Here is a 22,746-nt window from a genome sequence, read left to right as displayed (position 1 = left end):
TTACATGCTTTGGCAATATTGTTTGTTTGTGAACTGTCATGCCAATAAAGCACCTTGAATTGAAAAAAAAAAATTGAATTGAAAAGGAAAATTCCCTAGGCTACTCTAATTACTTTCCCTACATATTTGTCACTGTTTGGGGACGTCCGTGTGCGCTCAACTCTCCTGAGCTTTGAACGGGTTGTAAACAGTCAGGAATGGGTGGTTTAATGTTGGAGAAAGGAAAACGAAACTCAGCATACCTTAGCTTTCCCCCGCCGAAGTTTTTCCTTACGAGATTGTCTCACTTACCAAGTTACTTCAGAGTAGGCTACTGTTCACGGACGAGGACGTGTTTTGTAGCCTATAAAGCTTAAGATTTCTAAACTCGACTTATTTTATTTTATCCACGCATAATAAGATGAAGCCACAAGAAGCTGACTACAGGAAACCAAGAGGAGGCGGACAGGTGTCTGTGGCCAGGTAAACTATGTGTTTAATTTTTAAACAACTGCTCAGACAGGATTAAGAAAATATGAGCAAATTGGCAAATACAGAGTTACAGTATTTATTATGTGTAGCCTATTTGTTAGGTCTACAGATTGTTGTCATCTTAAATGTGTCAGTATCTTATTCAACTGATTGTTTTTCTACCTAAGGCTACAAAGTTAAATTTGGGTGCAATAGTCTCTCTCTTAATAATGATAATAATACATCTAATCAAACCAAAAATTAGATTAGAATAATGGTAATAATAACAGTGTTTCCCACAGAATTCGAAACAATTTGGTGGTAGGTGAGTTGCTGCGTGCGCGGGGGTGCTGATATATAACTGCTTTTATTACTCAATTCAGTGTGCTTTATTGGCATGAAAGTTCACAGACAACATTGCCAAAGCATCAAGATGAATAGGTGTGTGTATGTGTGTGTGTGTGTGTGTGTGTGTGTGTGTGTGTGTGTGTGCGTGCGTGCGTGCGTGCGTGCGTGCGTGCGTGGACAGAGGAACTGGGTTGCTGCGTGTTCAGCTCCCGTACCCAGAGCCTCCATCACAGAGTGAGGATCAGTCAACTATGTGAAGGAATTAATGTTTGTTGGTAACAAGGGTTACACACATTTTATATGCAGTACACAATAACATCCAAAGATAAAAAATATCAAATATATTAAATATTAAATATTTTATTACTCTCTCTCTCTCTCTCTTGTGCACGCACACACACCTAGCTCCCCTATGAGGCCGAAAAAAATATGTGGCCCAACTCCAAGCACTTAAGTCCAGAAAAAAAAAACTTTTGCAAGATTTTCTTCTCACACTAGCAAACAATATTTGTCTGTTAAGAACTGAAAGTACTGAAAAATGTGTGACATGATAGTAACAACCAATATGTTGAAAAATACATTCTTTGGGTGCTTTTGGGATTGAAAGTCCATTTTGGAGAGTCCATTGGCCTTATAGGACTGTATTGTTGAGCTGGGCAAGCAAGACTTAAGTAGATCTATAGTGAAGCAACTGATTAAATTTTCGGTCAGAATCAATCGGTAAGATGGAAAAAGATGAGAAACAGGACCCAGGTCAAAAATGGCCAGAGTCACATTTTAAAGCTTTGTTTTCAAAAGTAAATTTATCATTGTTGTTTTGTGTTGCAGAGAGGAACTGCAGGAGGCTTTGTGCCAGTACGCCTCAGATACCCTCAGCCACATTGACACAGTGAGAGAATTCAGTGACAGGCTCCCTAAATGGATTCTAGAGAGGGAGACAGAGGTGATCATGATGTTGGACATCAAAGACAGGGATGACAGAATCGACCTGAGCTTCGACTATGTTAGGAAGTCTGAGAAAAGAGCAAAGGCCCTGCTAGAATACACGAAGAGCAAGCTGAGCCTGACTGCAGACAGCAGGCGTGAAGAGCTGGAGAAGGAGCTGGCTGTTGTGTTGAAGAATACTCTGCTTGGCTTGGAGAAGCTTGACTACTTCCTGGATGCTGTGGAGAGGCTGGCGGTCACCTCGCTGCATGTGTTCATGGAGAAGAACCAGGTCCTACAGCTGCCCCGAAGGATCAGCCATGACAGTGTTCAGGCTGTCATCACGGCTGCAAGGCTGGTCTGCCCGCTGCTCCTCGAGTTTAAGAGAGATGCAAGTGTCTTCTTCCTTCCCAGCCTTCACAATGTGCAAGTGCTGGCATTTCAGTTGGACAAATACATACGCATCACCCAGAAAATCTGTGAGAGCATAGAGAAAAGGTAAGTTGAGAATTTATGCATTCTGTTTTCCCTGAAATAATATACAAATTGTACTAAAGACAGGACACAATATCTAGAAACTAACTAATCTTCCCATTCACAGCTCTATCAGTGACTTTTGGCAGAAGATGACTAATGAAACGGTGGTTCACCTTGCTGTGGATTTGTCTAAAGACGACATACAAAGTATGCTTTGTCATATCAATCAGCTTGTTGAAATCAGGTAAGCGTTACTCATGTATGATCTGGTTGGGCCCAGATCTGTTTCAACACAGTTATTCATCATTCATTCAAGTGTTATCAGTTATTGTCACCAGCTATTGTGATGCAATCTGGTCAGCATGATTGACTCCTTTGGAACATTTTGTTTATACTTCACCATATCTTCAAACATAATTACAATAAATCTTAATTTTAATGTTTAAATAGTTTCCATTAAAGAAATATAAAATTGACCTGTACAAAATTATGGACACCCAAGAGCCAAAGTTTCCTTTATTTGCCATTGAGTAAACCAAACAAAGCAAGATTATCGCTTGTTGAAGTGTTGACAATTGAGGTGATGAGAGGTTCTGAAATGCTGTAAGTCGGGGTCAGAATTTTCCCCCACTAATGAATAATAATAACTTTATTCATATAGCACCTTTTAAAAACAGAGTTTACAAAGTGCTTTGACAGACAAAATAAAAGCAGAATACTCAAAATATGAATTTAAAAAGCAATAAAACAATAATAAACAAGAGGAATTATTAATTTATTTATTTATTTATTCATTCATTTATTTATTTATATACATTTTTAATTTATAAGGAGGACAGAGGTGGAAAAGAGCAAAATTTAATTAAATAGTGGTATAATCGTAAGGTGAAACCAAAATAAACAGTAAGGTTAAAATTAAATAAAAGTAAGATAAAATTAAGATAAAAAGATAAAAGATGTAAAGAGACAATAGAAAGACAATAAAAAGGGTTTTAAGTAGTGATTTAAAAGAAGTCACTGATTCTGCTAGCCTTATCTCCTCAGGCAGGTCGTTCCAGAGCCGAGGGGCCCTGATGGCAAAAGCACGGTCACCGTCAGTTTTAAGTCTAGACTTTGGAACAGCCAGAAGGGCCCACCTGAGGATCTAAGGCTGCGCACTGGCTCATATAGGGTCAACATATCTGTTATGTAGCTTGGAGCCAGACCCAAACGTGCTTTAAAAGTGATCAGTAAAATCTTAAAATCAATTCTAAACCAAACACGGAGCCAATGGAGAGAAGCCAGGATTGGGGTGATGTGATGTCGTCTGTTAAAACCAGTAAGAAGCCTAGCTGCTGCGTTCTGAACTAGTTGGAGGCGAGAGAGAGACTTTTGGTTGATGCCAGAAAGGAGGGAGTTGCAGTAGTCTAGTCGTGAGAAGAATAGGGCATGAATTACTTTTTCCAGGTCGCTGTGTGATAGTATTGGTTTGATTCTGGAGATGGTTCTCAGTTGAAGGAAGCAGGACTGGACAACTTTTTTAATCTGTGGTTCGAAGTTTAGATCAGAGTCAAATAGTACTCCAAAGTTTCTGGCAGCGGGCTTCACGTTAGCAGACAGAGGACCAAGGCCACTCTCAATATGACTGATAGAATTTGGGGGACTGAACAGTATGATTTCCGATTTTGAGCTATTGAGCTGAAGAAAATTCTGTGCCATCCAACAGTTGATACCATTGAGGCAATCTACTACAGCAGCTAGGCAGGCATAGGCAGGCTAGGAATAAAAAACCAACCAAGTGCAGTGTCCCCAGGTGTTAAGACGGTCAATTAAAATGGCGTGATTTACAGTGTCAAAGGCTGCACTTAGGTCTAAAATAATTAAAATTGCGCTTTCCCCCGTCAGCTGCTAAAAGGAGGTCATTGGATACTTTAAGGAGGGCAGTTTCTGTACTATGTAAAGCTCTAAAACCAGACTGAAATTTCTCAAAGATGTTATTATGACACATAAAAGCTAAAAGCTGGGTTGATACAACTTTTTCTAAAACCTTTGATAAAAAATTTATAAATGGGCCTAAAATTGTTAAGAACAGAAGGATCAAGGTTAGGTTTCTTTAAAAGAGGTTGGACCACAGCATCATTAAAACCAGAAGGAAAAATGACAGGGATACAGGTTCAAAATTGCTAAAATATATAGATGTCCCTATTGGCATGTATAACTCGGTCAGGGGGGGTAATTTGTTGTCTTATATGCGCAACTTTATTCATAAAAAAATTGAAAAACTCCTCGCACATCTCTGGTGAGGCATTGGTAAAATGACGGGGAGGGGGTGATGACAGAGTCTATTACCTTGAATAAAATTCTGGGGTTAAAATGGTTTGCCGCAATTAGGTTAGAGAAGAAGGTTGCTCTTGCTTCTTCAACTGCCTTTTGATAATTGTGCATTGCACAATTATTTATAATTCAGAGAATTATAAATCCTTACATGAGATCTCATGTTAATTTGTCCATCTTGATTCAATGCAGCTAAAGAAAATTATATTGTAGGCGTCAAGCTTCTTGCCCAGGAGGAGCTAAGACCTCAGGCCGATTGAAATATTTTGGAGCCATTTTGTGTTCATCTCTGCCATAAGCTGATTTATCACTGCCATAGCCTCCTAGTATGTCTGACAATGTTTTGTAAGCAGAGATAACATGTACGAAAAACCCAACAATGTTTTGAAAATGCCATGCTAAGCTTTGGGTTGAAAATTGCTGTGATGTGTGTATATATATATATATATATATATATATGATGTAGTAGGTATATACTGTATATGATGCTATGTAAAGCCCTTTGAGACATGTGATAAGGGGCTATACAAATAAACTAAACTAAACTAACATGGTAATATATTCCATAACAGCCTGGATTGTGCACCAGTTTAGCCAGAAACAACATGGGGAAGAAGCAGGAGTAGCCAGCTACCTGTAATTGTTTAGATACTCCATTTTCCAACATGCCTTGTACTACACTGAGCACTACACTTGATGCTCCTACAGTATGTTTACAGTGTTGCTTTCCTTGAATAGAACAACTTTGTAGAAAATATAGATATACACTATATAAATATATATGTATAATACAAATAATATTAAACTTTATTTGTATAGCACCTTTCTAAAAACAGAGTTTATAAAGTGCTTTATAGAAAACAACTCAAAAAAGAAAGACAAAAGACAGACAGTAATGGAAAGCACAAAGCAAAATTAAAAACAGGATAAAACAATTACATAAAGGCCAGTCTGTAGAAGTGATTTGACTTTTGAGAAGTGATTTGAAAGAAGACACAGACTTTGCTACCCTAATTTCCTCTGGCAGGCTGTTCCACAGTGTAGGGGCTCTAATGGCAAATGCCGGATCACTTTTAGTTTTCAGTCTAGACTGAGGAACAGCCAGCAGATCTGCCTGAAGATCTCAGGCTGCGCCTTGGCTTGTATGGGGTTAACATATCTGAAATGTATGTAGGTGCTAGGCCTAGACAAGCTTTAAAAGTGATCAGAAGAATCTTGAAATCAATTCTAAAAATGACAGGTAGCCAGTGGAGGGATGTAAGGATTGGAGTGATGTGATCTCTACATTTGGCACCTGGCTGTTAAAACTCTGCAGCTGCATTCTGCCAGAGCATTCTGCTGGAGGAGTAGAGGGAGTTGCAGTAGTCAAGATGGGAGAAGATGAAGGCATGAATGACCTTCTCTAGATCAGTAGAAGATTAGAATGGTTTGATTTTGGATATGTTTCTCAGTTGAAAGAAACAGGACTGCATTACCCCCTTCACCTGCTCGTCAAAGGTCAGGTTGGAATCAAAATAGAAATGGTTTCACATTTGTAGTGGTGGTAGGTGGACCGAAAACTAAGATTTCTGCTTTATTGTCACTGAGCTATAAGGCATTTTGAGACATCCAGGACTTTATGTCTGCGAGACAGTTGTGGAGGATGTCGCGGCAGTCAGGGTCGCTAGGTTTTAGGGGGGAGGCCAGACCAGTGTGACTTTTTGGGGTGTACAATTTCATATCATCTCACTGGAAGTCTTTGGCAGTTATTAATCAGCATAAAATAGATAGCTTGCCTAACATTTCAATAATGACGTTCTGTACATGTCAAAGCATATGGTATGGTATTGAATGAAATGAATGAAAACTTTCCTCCAATCTCTTCTCTCTTTGTCAGGATGGACCACCACTTTAGGCTAGAGTTCCTGTTCCAGGAAGTGTCAAGTTCTGGCTTCATCAGTGAGTTCAGCCAGCGACAACCCAGGATGCTTGAGTTTCTAACTGACCTGGAGGAAAGTGCTGTCCAACTTGACAGGATGAAGAAGGGGGCGAAGATCTCCAGTGTGGCAGGCAGCTCGGTGGGGGTGATTGGAGGTGTGCTTTCCATCGTTGGGCTGGCGTTACTCCCTGTAACAGCTGGGGTGTCTGTAGCACTGATCATGAGTGGGGCTGGGATGGGGATTACCAGCGGAGTCAACAGCGCAGTCACTGCAGGCACAGAGATTGGAGTCAATCGTAAACACCAACAGAAAGCCAGTGAAGTCTTCCAGAGCTTTATGGAGGATGTGCAGAGTCTCCAGGATTGTCTAGAGAAGGTGTCCAGTCAAACAGTCACCAGAATGGAAGTGAGTAATGTGAATGTGGCCCTGGGAGTAGGCAAGGTGCTTACTAGAGCTGGTACCATTGGAAAAGGCATTGATTCCATTGTTGATTGTGCCTCTGCTGTGAAGGCGTTGAAAACTGAAGAGCTGATTACAAGTGCTGGCAAGGTGGCGGTCCAGGAAGGTAAAGCATTACGTAATGTGCCCAAGGTGGCCTCAGACATCCCAGACATAGGACAGGCGGTAGCCAAAGGGCCTCTTGCCCTCACCAAGTCTGCCAGAGCTGGTTTCATCGCGCTCAATGCCCTTTTCATTGGCTTGGACATCTTCTTCATCTGCAAAGACAGCATCAGTCTGGCCAAAGGCAGCAAGAGTGAAGTCTCACAGGGCATCAGAGCCAGAGCTGCACTTTGGCGCTCAGAGCTGGACTCATGGCAGAGGATCCATGACTCCCTGTGTGACGGCGTGCTGACATCAGAGAAGAACCAAACTATTCTGGAGATGTCATTTTATCCAGAGAGGACGATGAAAAAACACAGAGAAATAAAATTTCCATCTGATCCAGTGGAGGAGAAAGTGAAAAAACAAAAGTTTTGCATTATACAGTAGCACAGTGTCAGTGATTAGACAATATTTGTCGCAGCAATCACATTGTGCCATTCTGCTAACTCTAAATTTTTAGATTCATCTGATGTCAAATTGCACGTGAAAATTCATTCACTTTTATAGCTAGAAATCACTGATTATCATCGATCATCATCAAAGTGTGTCTTTGAGGAATTTTTAATTAACTGTGATTCTCATAATGACATTAACAAATTCACTCAGTCCATTTTTTACTGAATAAATGGTCATTATGTTTTTCCTCATCAGAGTTTATATACCTTTTGCTATTATGAAGCTTGTTTCACTATATACATTATATTTTTGGCATTCAATGATAAATGGAGTTTATACGAAGTTGACTAGAGACTGAACCTTCTCCACATGCCAATTATGCTCATCCAATCTATTTAAACCATTCCCTATTTAAGTCCCCTGCACCATTACTTCTGTCTTTCATCTTGTGCTCGATCCATTCAGGTGGAGTTTTGTTGCAGTAATCGTACACTGTCAGACACCGAGCCCCTCAACCAAGATCACTCTAGTTGAAATATCTGGGTGGCAAGGCAATTCAATTATATCCACCCTGCCGATAATGGTTATTGCCGGAGCCTGGGTTACTTCACTCTCAGCTTGTTGATCTTCTAGTCTCCACCTTGGACCAAGCAAGAAAACAAATGGATCTGGAGGGAAAAGCAAGTCCAAGCTCAAACATACTACTCCTCAGCACTTTGGCTGACACAGCTGTAATTCTTCAGGCGCCTCATCACCTTCTCCGGCTGATGTGGATCTCTCACCCCAAACTCCAGCAACTCCAACACACCAAGCCATTCTTCTGGCCGCTATGACTGCCCTCATTAATTCTGTTGACGCTTTGGATTCTCATCTACATCAGGTGGAAGGATCCACCTCTGCCCCAACCCCAGACCCCGATTCAAGCAACAGGGCTCCCGCATTCACTCTCAGCTCAACATGCTACCCCTGCTGGTAAACCGTTTATATTTCCCTTCTCTGCCATCTCTCCTAGTATTAATTCCAAATTCTACAAGGAAAAGACATTAACTTTGCTTCCCTGTTGTTGCCTAGCCCTATCTGCAACAAACAAGTGGTCGGGAATGACCAATTCTCTGTCATGCACTGTTCCTCCCTGCCTGTATCACAGGTAATATATTTGTGATTTTTTGCCAGATGCCTGCTCTGCTTCTTTCATTAGATGCTGAGAAGACGTTTGGCAATATTGATTTGATGTTTCCGTTCTCTGTTTTACGTAATTTGAATGTTTAATGTCATGTTTTGTAAATTTGATCATAACCATTGATAACCCTCTCAAAGATATGGTGTCTACTGGTGGTTCCTGCTCTCAGCCATTCTCTTTGTGCAGAGGAACAAGATAGGGGTGCCCGCTGTCCCCACTGCTATTTGTGATGGCAGTAGAACCAATGGCAATGTGTGTAAGAGGCAATGTGCATATAAGAGGACCAATAATTAATAATCAAGAACATAAAATATCTCTTTATGCAGATTACCTGCTTGGGCACATCAATACAGTGTACAGTGTTCTCCCAAGGTTTCTGTAAAATCAGTGAATACAGGTATAACAAAATTTATTTGAAATAACAAAAAGCCCAGAATTAAATTAACTACACTTATCACATCTGAACCTATGGTGGGTCTTGGCCTACCAAATCTACACTGCTATTACTAGTCTGCTCAATTGAGAAACCTAATATCATGGCTACTGGATAGGCAAGACTCCCAAAGGATGCAAATGTGGACCAGTTTTTTATAAACCCCTATCGTGCAATCTCAGATTTTTTGTAAAAAAAAACAAAAAAAACCCACTTTGATTTGATAATAACATAGATCAGTGGTTCACTGTCAATAACGCAAGCATTTAGGAATGACAGTAGATTATATTACATGGGTAGAGATTTGTGAGAGAATGAATTTCCCATTTGCCTTGATATCTATTATTGTCCACTATGTTGTCCATTTTATTGTTTAAATGCACCTATTGTACACTAAGGCATCTGGATATCATACGAGGGCCCACACAAGGTTTCTATCATTTTCTTAGGAGTTTTCCTTGTCCTCACAGAGGGTCCAATGTTGTTGGTGCCTGATAGGCTAGGCCAGGCTATGTAGGCATGTAATGTCTTCCAATATGCTATATTGTGTCTTGTGCCTTGTTTTGTTTCCTTATTTTGTTTTGTTTGTACACTGTATTGCATAATTTGCTTTTGTGATTGACTGTTGATTAGTTAGACTAGGCTTATCTTTGTAAAGTCCTTCAACACATGCTTTTGTGATGAAGGGTTATATAAATAAACCTGACTGGGATTTTCATGACTTTCACTCCACATAAAAGTGTAACAGTTTGATTCCTTCTGACAGACACTGTGACAAACTGAATTTTCAGACATTACATAATTGTCTCGCAAGACTCAGAGGCTGTAGTGATCGACAGATCAAGTCCACTGAGTCCATAAAGACAAAAGGTGAATGTATACTGAACAAAAATATAAACGAAACACCTTTGTTTTTGCTCCCATTTTTCATGAGTTGAAATAAAAGATCTAAGACTTTTTCTATGCACACAAAAGGCTTATTTCTCTCAAATTTTTTTCATGAATTTGTTTAAATCCGTGTTAGTGAGCACTTCTCCTTTGCCAAGATAATCCATCCACCTGACAGGTGTGGCATATCAAGATGCTGATTAAACAGCATGATTATTGCACAGGTGTGCCTTGGGCTGGTCACAATAAAAGGCCAGAGAGAGGGAGAGCACCACCAGGACCAGATTGGCTAATAAATCCCACTGTTCCACAGTAAGAATTGCACAGTATGGGTACTTAAACCTTATACGATGAACTGTAAAGAACTGTAAGATGGGTCGCATGAAAAATTCTTACAAAACAATATTGCCACAGAGGGACTAAGAGATGAATTTGATACTCACAATGGGCCTCATTCACAGCATGCTCTTGCACATAAATTGATTTAGCCCAAAATAACCATATCTGTGGAGATGGGGCTGTGTACAAGGAGGTATTCTGTTGTTGAAATTCTTACTCTTCGCCGATAGAGGTCGATAAATGTCTTGGATTACTTAATGCTGCGTTAAATAACCACCAATGTGGTGTATTCCAAGCCTATTGGTGGCAGCAGTGTGTAGCCCAACCCAGTATTTCAGATGTACATGAAGAAAAACAGGGACTGGACTGTTTTCTACATCACGAAATAAAAGTTTCAAAGTCCAGCTACTGTGCCTGTGTGCAGTTAGATTTTCCGTTCCTCTTTGCATGACAGCTTCGAGATTCTCTGTGTCTAATTCAGAATACAAATGGAGCAGATCACCGAAGACCTGTGCAGGTATAAGAACTACAACTTTGCCATTGGCCTCACCACTGCAGAATACATTGATTCACTCCAGAGCTTTGAGATCCGTGACAGTGACACATTCCTTGTCACTTATCCAAAGTCAGGTGAGTGAAACAAATCTTCAATTAGGCTATCCATCATCACATTTTTTGTCTTGAGTCCCATCACTTTTATTATTTATTTATTTTTTAACTCAGTGACCCCTTACAATGTTTTCAAATCTTTTCATACATCCTGACACAGGCACCATATGGACTCAAAACATCATCATCTCCATCTGTGAGTTAGAGAAAGATCTTGTTGTTTATCCCAACAACTTGGAGCAGATGCCATGGCTGGAGTACACGGAGGGTCGTGAAGACTACTCTCTGCGACCTTCCCCGCGGTTTTTCGCCTCTCACCTAACCCCGGCTCTCATGCCTGCAGGACTGAAGGACAAGAGGGCGAAGGTAACAGATTGCGATCTATGACCGGACTATACGGCGAGAAGCACCGCCCGACTCTTTCCAGAAACCAGGCTTACTGTTGCTTTGGTTATCGGCTAACATACATAGATTATAGATCATGACTTAAGACCTTTTCTGAATCGTTAGGAGCCACCTGTCATTTCGGCGTACATGTAGTAAACCACACAACACTTAATTGAGAAACATTTTCACTTTTGTAACTGGTTTGACTTTTACGATCTCAACGAAATACAGTGGTGGGCGACGGCAGCGAGCAGTGCGAAGTGAACCAATCCTAAAAGTGTAAATTTTATTTAAGTAACCGCTGTTTGGTGGATCACTTGCATGCCGAATTTACCATTAGACCCTATCGATTCAGAAAAGGTATTGATTCAAGTTCTACTGGGTATGTACGTTTGCCGAAAATGGAGGCAGAATTAAACAGACAGATATTTGCATGGAGTTGCACATCGGGCGTAGCTCTGTGCTGATTTTTTATTTTTTTATTTTTATGGCAGATCATCTATGTGATGCGGAACCCAAAGGACGTGGTCGTCTCCTATTTCCACTTCTGTAGCGCCTGGGCCCCGATGAAGAACCCAAGGAGTTTCGAGGACTTTTTGGAGCACTATCTGGTGGGGAAGGGTAAGGTACCTCAGCCCTACTTGATGGTCATCTTACAGAACACTGTGCTGATAAATTACCTGTGATAACCCCTGTATGGGGTCAGAGTCCGTATGGGGGCACCGTGCAGCTCTCCTCTAATCTCTTCTGCTGTGTTAAATATTAGACAAGCACAGTAAAAGAGTTGTTTATTTTCTATTATATACCAGATGTTGTCGAGCAGAATGGAAATTTGTGTTGAGAGCATACAAGAATAGACTCAGTTACGTCAATATTTTTCATGATTAATTTTGTTCATGTAACAGTGGAGATGAATCTGAAGCTTTAGCCTTCTTTTACTATTAATTCCAAATTTCCTCTTTCACACATTTTAACCTGTTGTGTCTCTGAATATATTCAATATTTGGTTTGAGGAAAATTTTAAACCAAGGCATACATGCATGCCATGTCATTATACAGTTGGTGCAGCATCCTGGTTTGATCACATCAGAGTGTGGCATGCTAAGAGAGACCAGTACAACATCCTTTTCCTGAAATATGAGGACATGATTTTGGTAAGATTTAGCTTGGCAGGACTCATGGTTTCCCCTGGGGATATGCAGTATTTACCATGAAGAGTTCGGGCGAGGCAGGCGTTTCAAATCCATTTGATGCTTTGTAGTGAAGTGAAAGGGTCATGGTCATTTACCAGAGGTAGTAATCATCAAAAGAGTCATTTCTTGGTCAGTGCTGTAAAAAAAATTGCGTTTGCTTCTCTACTAGCCTTTTGTTTCTCTTTCAGGATCTGAAGACAGCAGTGATTAAGATCTGCAATTTCTTAGGGAAAGACCTGAGTGAGGCAGCCATAGATCAAGTTGTTGAGAAATGTACATTCAAGAACATGAAGAAAGACCCGAAGGCCAATTATAAGTTCCTGCCACCAGATCAGTTGAATGGAGACTTCATGCGCAAAGGTAATGTAACCTCTTAACTGCAGGTACATATTAACAGATATGAGGTGTAACATTTTTTTTTTTTATTGCAGGTAAGATCGGTGACTGGAAGAACTGCTTTACTGTGGCCCAGAGTGAGAGTTTTGATCAGATCTTTCAGGAGCGAATGGCCGATATGGATTTGAAGATCATCTGGGACTCTGCAGAGCTGCCACAGCAACACTGATGATGTATATAGCATTTTTCTGAATCGTAGAAACTGGCAGCTCAGATATTTACGGGCACTGACACTTTATGTCTACATATGTCTTAAGCTGTTCATGTGTATCGCAAAGATAACCTGTGCAGTTATGTTTTCCCAACACATTTTCTGACTTGTGTATAGGAGAAATCAGCATGCAACAGCAGGGAACACTAATAAAAAGCAAGTTGGCCAATCTCTGATATCTTTATTGAATGTCAAAAGGAGTTACGGTGAGTTTCTATGCGTGTGGTGCAGCCCACTTTGGTCACTTGAGCCGTCTCCACACCTCAGTTCTCTTCATCTAGAAGAAGAATGGAAAACAGGAAGGGGAAACAGTTTTCTATCAGTAAACAAAACCGGGTTAACCTAAAAATACAGTCATCCAAACAAGGAAAATCATTCAAGGGATGCAGGGACCTTTTCCAATTTGAAGTTCTTTCACTTCAGACACTTTTCTGACACTGGAAAAAGGCTTTATGTAGAACCTCTAGTTGATTGGGACATTCTCAGTTCTACTGTACCGTAAATCTATAAACATTTCACCCTAAAATAACCAAATGTAATAATATATCATATAATATTATAATCAAATCATCCTAAAACAACCGAAATAAGCAAATTAAATTTAAAAGGTCTCAATGTCCCTGTAAATCAGAATCATTGGAATATATAATACAGCATAGTAGATATAGAATAGTGCATGCAAACATACCGTGAATATGTACAGTATATTATCTACTGAATATACTTGGCTTGGGAAATGGCAGCAGTTGGCAATCCAATCTCACCTTCCTCCTCCTCATCCTCTTCATCCTCCTCTTCCTCTTCATCTTCGTCGGAGCTGAAGGTCCCATCAGGCAGGCTATAGACTCGGATCACTTGCTGTTGGCAAACACACACACACACACACACAATGTTGACCCATCAGGGCTACAATTTACAACCAACAAAGTCCTTCTGAAATCTTTCAGCACAACGCAGAAACGGTGACAAAGTGGGTGTTTTCCTTAGTGCCGGCTCACCTTGTTGGGGTCCTTGAGGATGAGGTACTTGCCCTCGTCCAGCTTGCGGCAGATATCGATGACACAGCGGAGGATGCCCCAGGCGTTCTCCATGCTCAGGTTGATCTGGCTGGCGAACTCGTTGGGTTTGAACTGCTGGGTGCCCAGGATGACGTGGCGAGCAGAGTCCTTCACGTGGTAACGAGACACGTACCTGGAGACAAGACAGGGACGCAACGCCGTATGTCAGAAAAGTGCAACAGTCGAAGCATCTCTACAGTTCAAGATTGTTCTAACAGAATATGAGTGTATTCAGGGTGGGAAACCCTATGTGGAAGACAGTGAAGCAGGTGTAAACAATGGCAAAGTCAACCAGTCTTTGGACACAAAAAATAATGGAAAATATGCAGCAAAATGATCCTTCAGTGTCGTGGAGAGATGAGCAGAGTTTAGGACTAAATTACCCACAAAGTTCCACATTAAAGTCTACAGTAACTGGATTGATTTACATCCACAGCATCAAATTACTGTCAGCATTAAAGCCTTTATCTTTAGCAATATGCTAACATGTTTCAGATCCTTGAGGATGCTTTTTGAGTCTTATTTGCTTGTTTATGTTAGCTGCATCTGCTAGCTAACACTCGGTAACTTTAACCAGCTAAAACTGCTGTTAAAAGTTGTTCTTGACAGCTTACACAATTGATTTGGAGATAATGTAACGTTAAGAATATAAAGTAGCTGACTGCTAACATTAACCAATCGTATGGATAGGTGAACCACTGGTCTGAGCAGGTCTTTCCCTTCAGTCCATATGCTGTTGATTTTTATTTGGACCGTCTTGGGTAATTTGGCCTCCTGCCATGTGAATAAAGCAAATTGTGTTCCTCACCCCAGCTTGAGGTACTCTGATCCAGCCAGCATGGCACAGCAGGTCCAGCGGGCCAGTTTGTAGCTGTTATTCTTCAGCTCAGTGGCCAGGACGGCTCCTCTCTGGGAGTCCAGCTTCTGACGCCAGTCCACTCCATTACAATGCTGACGAGGAAAAGCGGGAACAAGAGATTTACAACACAAAATCAACAATTCATTCAACCCTGGAAGTAAAGAGTTAGCGTAAGTTCCTACACACTGAGACAATTAAATTCCATGACTTTTCCCATGACCAGTATTTGTCAGGGCACGTTCAAATGGTACATCAGAAAATTTGTTTAGGTTATTACAACACACACTAGCAGACAAGTTAGACATTTAGTGTATGACTATTTTAAAAAAGGCTTTGAAACTTTTGCATTTCCAAAACTTTTAGGACACGTATAATTTTCTATATTTTTTCTAGGCCTGGAAAACACACTCTTCAAGTTCCATGACTCCATGAAGGTTTTCCATGTCCTTAGGAACCCTGTGAAAATGCACATCCCCCCGTGTTGTAACCTCCACTAAATCTCCATTTCCCCTCGTCCTTTCCTCTTACCCTGGAGTCCCACTCATTGAGGGTCTTGATGTTAACGAAGGAAACCTCTCCGTTGGCGCCGGTCATCACTCCATCATGCTCACAGCGCACAATCAGGTCGATGTCCTCCCCGAGCTTCCAGCGACGGTACCTGCAGCACAAACACAACCCATCAGCCTGAGAGGGAAAATCTGCATAGTGACTCACCTGACATTAAGAGTGTTGTGAACTGTGGGTTAGACTTGAGGAGGAACAGATGACTACATCTCATTATGAACACCTGCCATTGCTGATGGAGGAGGTGGATGGTCTCCAGCTAATTTAACAGTCAAAAGTTATATTCAATTAAACTAGTATCATGCAGGCTAAAGCACGTTAAGCAATGCATTATTTATGTTATAATAACCTTACATTTAGGCGTAAGCTTTATGGGTTTTCATCAAAATAAATAAATAAGAAACCAGTATCCCACTCTCAAGTGACTGTGCCTCACAGAGCTCACAAGCCCAGATTTCAAGTTTGATTTAAAATATTGTTAGTTCAGAGACCTTTCTCAGATACTCTAATGAGATCATTTAATGCAATATAAGGAGCCAATTGACAGTGAAATAAGTTTTCTAGCAAGGCACGCCATTTCGGTGCCTTGTGATAACTACAGTGTGTGAAAAAGTCTTGAGTCTTTTATTGATTTTTGTTCTCTCAAACCCACTTCATTATAAATCTCCCACTTAAAACCCTCCCGGGCAGAATGTTCTCATTGAGGAAAACTTTTGTATTATATTGCAGGCAAGAAATCCTGACTAACATTTAATGCATTTTTTACAGCCATGATAATGAAACAATTATGTATCAAACTGTAGTCACGTGTAACTTATGCCGTAAATGCCACTAATATTGGCAATGTTTGGGGTTTGATCCTCACTCTGTCCAACCATACTGCTAATGTACTCATGGTGCTGCAAGACACTTTAGACAACAACATCCACCAGATGGCGTATGGTGAACAGATATGGACTGTGGGCACCTACAGAAACCTATCCAATTCTTACACATATTTAGTACCTGTAACAGATGGTCGACTACTGACGTTGGATAACTGTCTGCAGGTTTACAACAGATAATATCCATGTGCTGTAATTGCACTTTTCCCCTCAGAAAGGCCACCTGCTAATAGACTTTTTAAAAAGAGACTGATATAGATCCAATGAGGATTCCATCGGGGATTTAGACTGGCATGATGTGGAGAACTGGCATGATTGAGAAAATCGCTTATCCTTGCTTCTTCTTGTGAACCGAATGAGTCGTCTACATTCAAGGTCTAGGTGTTGTACTGAAACCAACCAGCAGGGGTCAGTACCTACCTGTAGGCAACAGATGCCACCTCACTCTTATCCATGTCCTCCTCCACAAATGGATTGGAGTTGGGGAACTTGTAACGCTCTCCTCCCTGAAGAAAAAACAAAAAAACTTGACATACCCTAATAAAATAACTATGAATTTTGGGCATTCTATAAATAAATTACTCTATTATCTGTCATGATATATGGGGACGCTTTCAGCACCAGAGATCAGCCCCAAGAATTTCAGAGGTGTTATGACATTACAGATTCCAAAAAAGCTTGATTTTATTGCAGCTTTCTTGGAAAAATTGCAGAAAAGTTGGCAGGGTTTTCTAAAATTGTGAACATTCACAAATTGGGGAAGAGATGATTAAGTTGTTTTTGACAAGTGATTGAAGAAAACTTTGTATTTTAAATTTTCCCAGTTGTGATTGCTTCTTTCCAGGGATCCACTCCAAACACTTTGGCAGGTAACCAACCACCTTCTGAAGGTCATATTCTATTCTAAAAATCTAGTTGGCTGGTAAAAGAGTCAGACGAAAGACGTTGGTGAATTTTGGGATTACCAGTCACTATGGCTGGTATGCAAAAGAGTTAGTTTCCTGCCCTGCTCTTATGGACATTAACATTTTAGACCCATCCACAAAAAGTCAGGTTGGACTATTCTATCCAGTGGAAAACATTTTTGTTGTCGAATTGTGGTCAAATTTACCAGCTGTAGGGGCGACCTGATGTCTCAGTGTCCTAATGCATATACCACTGCCACAACTACTGTATACTACAACAAATGCTTTAAAAAAAATATGATTTAAGAAGTTTGCAAGTGAAAAACATCTTAATGAAGGTAAAAATTATGCATTTCTGGAAGCACTTGTAAAAATGGTGGTAAGTGTGTACTTACCATGCGCAAACACTGCTGGCTAAAGTTGTGGTTGATGTATGTGGCCTCCATCGCCAGGTTACGGGGGGAGTTGAAGGAGTTGCCCTCATCCTGGGGAGGCTCATTGGCGGTCTCACTCACCGTTAACAAGTCTGAGGAGAACAGTTACAGACATTAGAGAGTTCAATGCTAAAACAGCAAGTGACAACGCAAAGCTGCTACAAGGCCAACAGTGATATGTTTGAGTGCGGCCTTGGCATAATTAGATGTCAATGCATCTCATAAAGTCTCACCAAAGTCAGAGTTGTCTCTCTTGTCAAAAAAGAGCTTGTTGCCCACTCTCTGCACAATGATGTCCCAGGAGTTGACTGAGCGTGTGCAGCACATCAAGGTGGCCAAGATGGCATCAGTGGCAAACACATTACCCTGGGTCTTAGCCAGCTGGAGAGAGGGGAGGAGAGTGACCATCATCGTTGTAAAGAAAGCATCGATACAATAAAACACTTACGGTGCAAGGGCACATTTAGAAATGTTTTAAAATGATTCTGATTCTTGGATCAGCACTTCATATGTAAGTGTGCATCCTTGTACCTTGCGGATGACAGGATCATCGGTGGTAGTGACAGTGTGGAAGATCCTCTTGATGCTCTTGAGCGACTTCTCATTGCGGGTGGTGACACGGTCGAAAGCCTTGTCATAGTACTCCAAGGCACCACAGCACTCACTGGAGGAGACATAACAAGTTCACCGACTGTATATGGAGAGCAGGTCGGGCTAAGTGCTGAGAGTGTGTGAGTGTGTGTGTGTGTGTGTGTGTGTGTGTGTGTGTGTTTTACTCACATGTCAGTGGGGTCAGCCACCTCCATGTATCTCATCTTCATCAGCCTGGGGAAGTCCATCTCCTCCTTCACCTCCCAATCACTCCTCACCTCAACAGATGAATCTCTGGGTTTCAGCTGAGCCTTGAGGAATCAGGATATGACGGGGGGGATGGGGGTGGGGTGTGTGGGGTGGGGTGTGATGGGGAGGATGATAGCAAGGGAGGCAAGAGAGGAAGAGACTTAAACACATACGCATGATCAAGTGTAAAAAGGATGGGGAAGGTTATTACCAACTAATCTATATCATTAAAAGCCTCACCAAAAGGATCAGTTACACTCATTTATGCATTACGCCTTCTATATACATTTCATGTGAGAACGTTTTTAAGTGAGTCATACCTGAGATTTCTGGTCCCACTTCTGACGGACACCAAACTGCTTTTGGAACTTCTTCTGCAGGCGCATGCGATCCCTGGAAAGAGCACAACTTGAGTTAAGGCTACAGTCTTTAACCCCTTGCACACAGAGTTTACCCTTAAATTTCCTCTCAAGTAGCTTCAAAGTTAGAATTTTTTTCCCCCCCCCCAATACTGTACAACAGTGTAACATGCATATTCTGCATCTGCTCGTTCCAACGATTCATTTAAGCTATAGCTGCTTATATTGAGTGAAATATCCAAACCCAAGGCGCCATTTTTTATGGCTGCACCATTACATCAAGTGGAAAAAAATCTAGATTCTTGTGCATCATTTTCTACACATTGTCCTGTAATTCAGTTTGACCCAGGCTCATGCTAGTATGTGGAGACCCACCTGAAGAAATGCTGTACTACAGCAGAGAAGAGAAACGGGATAAAACAGGACAACAATTCCTGAAGGCAGAGTTTGGACAGCGTCTCACCTCTCCTTCTGCTTGGCGCTCTTAGGCAGCGTCTGCATGTTGAACTGGGTCATGTTCCTACGGTCCTTGTCCCTGCGCAGATTCCTCTGTTAAAAGAAACATCATCCTGTTATTGGACGTAGGATCTCAAGAAACATTTCAAATCATCACATTTAAAAAGGCAAAAGGCGACATTTCATTCGGTTTTCAGTCTGTGGTACCTGAGCAAACCTCATGCGGTTCCTCTGGTAGGCCGTCTTCTGCGTCTTGGCAGTGTCCACCAGCTGGAAGCTCGTCTCGTCCTCCTCATGAAAGTAGGCATACTGACTACCACCTCCAAACTGAGAGGAATACTTGTCTGAAATGACACAATTTATCAAAAAAAATGTGAGAACATGAAACATTGGGTGTGTATTCACTTTTTAACCAGCACACTTATTATAGTCTATACTGATGATTTATTTATTTATTTATTAATTTATAGTGTTACCATGCAGGGAACAGACTATATGGTCTAATTTGTTGTTAAAATTAAGTTAATTGCATGTAAATATAGGGATATATTTTTCTGTTGTTTCTTATTTTCGGTCACAATGCCCATCTGGTTGACTGTTCAGTTAAATGTCTGACTTTGGTATTAACAAGGTTATAACTGTAAAAACATGCAATAAATATTGGTTTCAATTCTCCTGATTCTGATGTTGTAAAACTGTTCCACTCACTTGTGTATCTCTTGTCTTGATAAGTCGCCCCAGTCCAGTCAGCGACCTGCAGGCAGAAAATACAATGTAATGAAAAAGGTGGTAAACAAACCTGCTACCACTTAGCATTGTGGGTGGGGAAATCTGGAAGTGTGCAAGGAGAAGACACAAACCTTTCCCAGACGGTCTCCTTTGCTGAAGGGCTGGTAGGGCATGTCTTTAAACTTCTCTGGGACGGCACAGGGACCCCATCCAGATGGATTGTCCTGGATCACAGGGGCGTTGAACTTCGCCATGATCTGAAGTCAGGCAGAAAATACCAGACTTTGTCAACAAAGAGTTAGCTACCTACAAATATGTACACATACAAATAACCGATGCATAATACAATGGTGTACATGGTAGAGGTGGGACTTATCCCACACATTCACAGGGTCTCAGGCTATGAGCAGCACTGATCTCTCCAGCAGTGCACTAAAACAATAGGCACTGATCAGATTGCGCAGTGGGCTAATCATCACTGACCCCTGAACGTCCAACAGCATCTCCATTAAAGAGTGTTACCATCTAGCCACAATACATGTTATTCTCTAATACAAAGACAACATGACGCCAATAATGCTATTGAAGAAGCTGGCGCTTTAGTGCTGCCTGCTTATCGACAAAGGAACAGCATTTGACTGAAATCAGGGCTACTTGGTGGCTTGGCTGGATGCCGAATTGAAGAATAAACGGTAGCGAGTCGTAACGGTCTTACGTCATGTTCTAGGGTGTGTGTCTCGTTTGAGGATAAGCGAGGCATCGTTAAATTGCCAGATCTTTGAAAGGAGTCAGCTCGTCCAACATAATCTCCATCAAGGAGTGGTGCCAGCTGATATCTGGTTTTGGCCAGCTGAGTCACGTTAGCTTTTGCCGTTAAGCAATACAGTCACATGCTCGCAGGCTATATCTAAGGGCAATATGTAAACGATATCGAGTGGGGCACAAAACTGAGTTAACGTAACCAAGGATATGATATTTGAGAGTGAGAGCTAAGCTATCGGTGTTAGCTGCTGCTAACGTTAGCTAGCCGACTATGAGAGCTTGCCAGGTGGCCGCGTTAGCAAGGCTAAGCTAACCGGGTCGCAGGTTAACTACTCGAAGACAAATCTCGCTACAGTTTAGCAACACACACGATTGGACACAGTTACATTTCATACGTTTTCACGTGTTATACTTTAATCTCACCGTAAATATTGTGACACCCTTTCAAGCGGTTTATTCCAACCACTGATCAGAGGCACAATTCCCTGTCAGACCGCCGGTGTGAAAGGAAGTGGTAAACTGCCGTAAAATGGAATGTTGTTCCTGCCGTATAGCAAGAACAACTGTCACAAATTTAAAGGTGCAGTCAGTCCACCAGAATTCATTTAATTAATAATTTAAAACGTAAAACAGTCGTAAAACAGGATCCAAAATATTTAGGTGTTTAGAATGAAACGTATTTTTTTTATAACTGATCTTTTCATAGCTCTTATTAATTTATTTAAAGTACTTTTTTTTTTTTTTGCATTATCTGTACATTGTCTGTACTTGTGTGAGAAGCAAATAGATACACTGAATTAATTAACACCTAGCCCCTGTCTGGAGTCCTGACCTGCTTGTTATGTTTATGGTGATTATGGCAGGACGTTAGATAGCTAAAGTGCCTCTTGTCATTATGGGTTCACATATTCACTATGGTCATCATAATTCTGCAGGTCATTCTCTATTTGGGACATATTTGGATCACCAAATTTTGAGGAGTCCATGTGAGGGGGGGCAAATGGTGGTTCTTTGAATAGCAATTCATAATAGCGATTCATATTAATATTAATGCAAAGATAAATGCATGTAGTTGACTGTTACAATGGCCTTGTCATGATGAGACATGCTGTGTGTCAAAACCTAGTCTTTGAATAGTCTTGTCCCCTGACTGCTTTGAATCTTCAACTAGCTCAAAGCCCAGAATAGACGCTCTGTGGCTATAAATATTTATCATTATTAATACACTTGTGTGAGTATGTGCATGCATAGACATGTTCATCTGACATTTGTCTTTAATAAAATTTAATATGGATTACGGAATTACCAAAATAGTAATTTATATATTAAGCCATTAATATTATTAATTATAAGCCACATAACACTTTGCGCTCTCATTTTTGGCCAAAATTCAAATGTTGCAATTACTGTTGTGTTATTTCATGTTCTGCTAATTTCATTGTGAGAAAATCGTATTAGATCATGGAAACATCACAGACATTGGTCTCAATCTAATAGTGAATACTGTCTAATTAGATCCTGATGGACCTTAATCTGTAATCAAGGTAATTACAGTGCTGCAGAACTTCTATGTATTAGATTACAGAAGGATGCATCATTAAGATTCATTTTGTGACGAATCGTTTATAATATAGTTCATCTCTCAAGCTTTCTGTATCATCCAGATAGTCTGCTCATGCAGTGTAGCTTTGCTCATCCACAAAGTATTAGCTTTTGTATTTTGTAAAATCTTCTCTTCAGCTATAATTCTTAGCATAATAATGAGGCGCTCTGGTGGTTGACACTGGTCTTGGTCTTGAGTCTTGAATCTTTCCATTTTCTAAACCTAAG

At 40.8% G+C, this 22,746-nt stretch overlaps 3 protein-coding genes across 4 annotated transcripts; 2 read left to right on the top strand and 1 right to left on the bottom strand.

The window, feature by feature from the left end:
• Positions 1 to 279: 279 nt before the first annotated feature.
• LOC139663648 (uncharacterized) lies at positions 280 to 9,950 on the top strand. Its single transcript, XM_071542375.1, has 4 exons — positions 280 to 462; positions 1,627 to 2,220; positions 2,324 to 2,443; positions 6,389 to 9,950. Exons 1-4 carry the CDS (start codon positions 401 to 403, stop codon positions 7,419 to 7,421), a joined length of 1,809 nt encoding a protein of 602 aa, XP_071398476.1. The 5' UTR covers positions 280 to 400; the 3' UTR covers positions 7,422 to 9,950.
• Positions 9,951 to 10,622: 672 nt separating this feature from the next.
• Positions 10,623 to 13,097, top strand: sult3st1 (sulfotransferase family 3, cytosolic sulfotransferase 1). The gene is made up of 6 exons (XM_071542362.1): positions 10,623 to 10,900; positions 11,040 to 11,245; positions 11,761 to 11,887; positions 12,326 to 12,420; positions 12,648 to 12,819; positions 12,891 to 13,097. The coding sequence occupies exons 1-6, from the start codon at positions 10,759 to 10,761 to the stop codon at positions 13,022 to 13,024; spliced, it is 876 nt and encodes a 291-aa protein (XP_071398463.1). The 5' UTR covers positions 10,623 to 10,758; the 3' UTR covers positions 13,025 to 13,097.
• Positions 13,098 to 13,232: 135 nt separating this feature from the next.
• Positions 13,233 to 21,456, bottom strand: eif3d (eukaryotic translation initiation factor 3, subunit D). Of its 2 annotated transcripts, none has more exons than XM_071542360.1 (16): positions 21,340 to 21,456; positions 20,286 to 20,411; positions 20,134 to 20,179; positions 19,633 to 19,769; positions 19,433 to 19,518; positions 18,931 to 19,003; positions 18,551 to 18,666; positions 18,302 to 18,434; positions 18,004 to 18,151; positions 17,732 to 17,862; positions 16,852 to 16,937; positions 15,512 to 15,641; positions 14,933 to 15,075; positions 14,065 to 14,257; positions 13,755 to 13,924; positions 13,233 to 13,343 (listed from the first exon to the last, which is right to left on the bottom strand). In XM_071542360.1, the coding sequence occupies exons 2-15, from the start codon at positions 20,406 to 20,408 to the stop codon at positions 13,778 to 13,780; spliced, it is 1,692 nt and encodes a 563-aa protein (XP_071398461.1). In that variant the 5' UTR covers positions 20,409 to 20,411; positions 21,340 to 21,456; the 3' UTR covers positions 13,233 to 13,343; positions 13,755 to 13,777. The 2 variants fall into 2 exon arrangements, with proteins under 2 accessions (XP_071398461.1, XP_071398462.1); XM_071542361.1 differs by having other exon boundaries at positions 13,831 to 13,924.
• Between the last annotated feature and the right edge of the window lie 1,290 nt (positions 21,457 to 22,746).

The sequence above is a fragment of the Centroberyx affinis genome, unplaced genomic scaffold (assembly GCF_046629955.1).
Source record: "Centroberyx affinis isolate AG114_WGS23_722 - 3 ecotype Tasmania unplaced genomic scaffold, CSIRO-AGI_Caff_v1 ptg004071l_1, whole genome shotgun sequence".
Lineage (NCBI taxonomy): Eukaryota > Metazoa > Chordata > Actinopteri > Beryciformes > Berycidae > Centroberyx > Centroberyx affinis.
This window is presented reverse-complemented; position numbering and strand designations above follow the sequence as displayed.

Coding starts and splice junctions, on each gene's coding strand:
- LOC139663648 (XM_071542375.1), top strand. CDS start 401: ATGAAGCCACAAGAAGCTGACTACAGGAAACCAAGAGGAGGCGGACAG. Junction 463..1,626: donor GGACAGGTGTCTGTGGCCAG/GTAAACTATGTG, acceptor TTTGTGTTGCAG/AGAGGAACTGCAGGAGGCTT. Junction 2,221..2,323: donor TGTGAGAGCATAGAGAAAAG/GTAAGTTGAGAA, acceptor TCCCATTCACAG/CTCTATCAGTGACTTTTGGC.
- sult3st1 (XM_071542362.1), top strand. CDS start 10,759: ATGGAGCAGATCACCGAAGACCTGTGCAGGTATAAGAACTACAACTTT. Junction 11,888..12,325: donor GCACTATCTGGTGGGGAAGG/GTAAGGTACCTC, acceptor GTCATTATACAG/TTGGTGCAGCATCCTGGTTT. Junction 12,421..12,647: donor AATATGAGGACATGATTTTG/GTAAGATTTAGC, acceptor TTTCTCTTTCAG/GATCTGAAGACAGCAGTGAT.
- eif3d (XM_071542360.1), bottom strand. CDS start 20,408: ATGGCGAAGTTCAACGCCCCTGTGATCCAGGACAATCCATCTGGATGG. Junction 19,519..19,632: donor ACCGCATGAGGTTTGCTCAG/GTACCACAGACT, acceptor TTCTTTTAACAG/AGGAATCTGCGCAGGGACAA. Junction 18,435..18,550: donor GTGGCTGACCCCACTGACAT/GTGAGTAAAACA, acceptor TGTCTCCTCCAG/TGAGTGCTGTGGTGCCTTGG.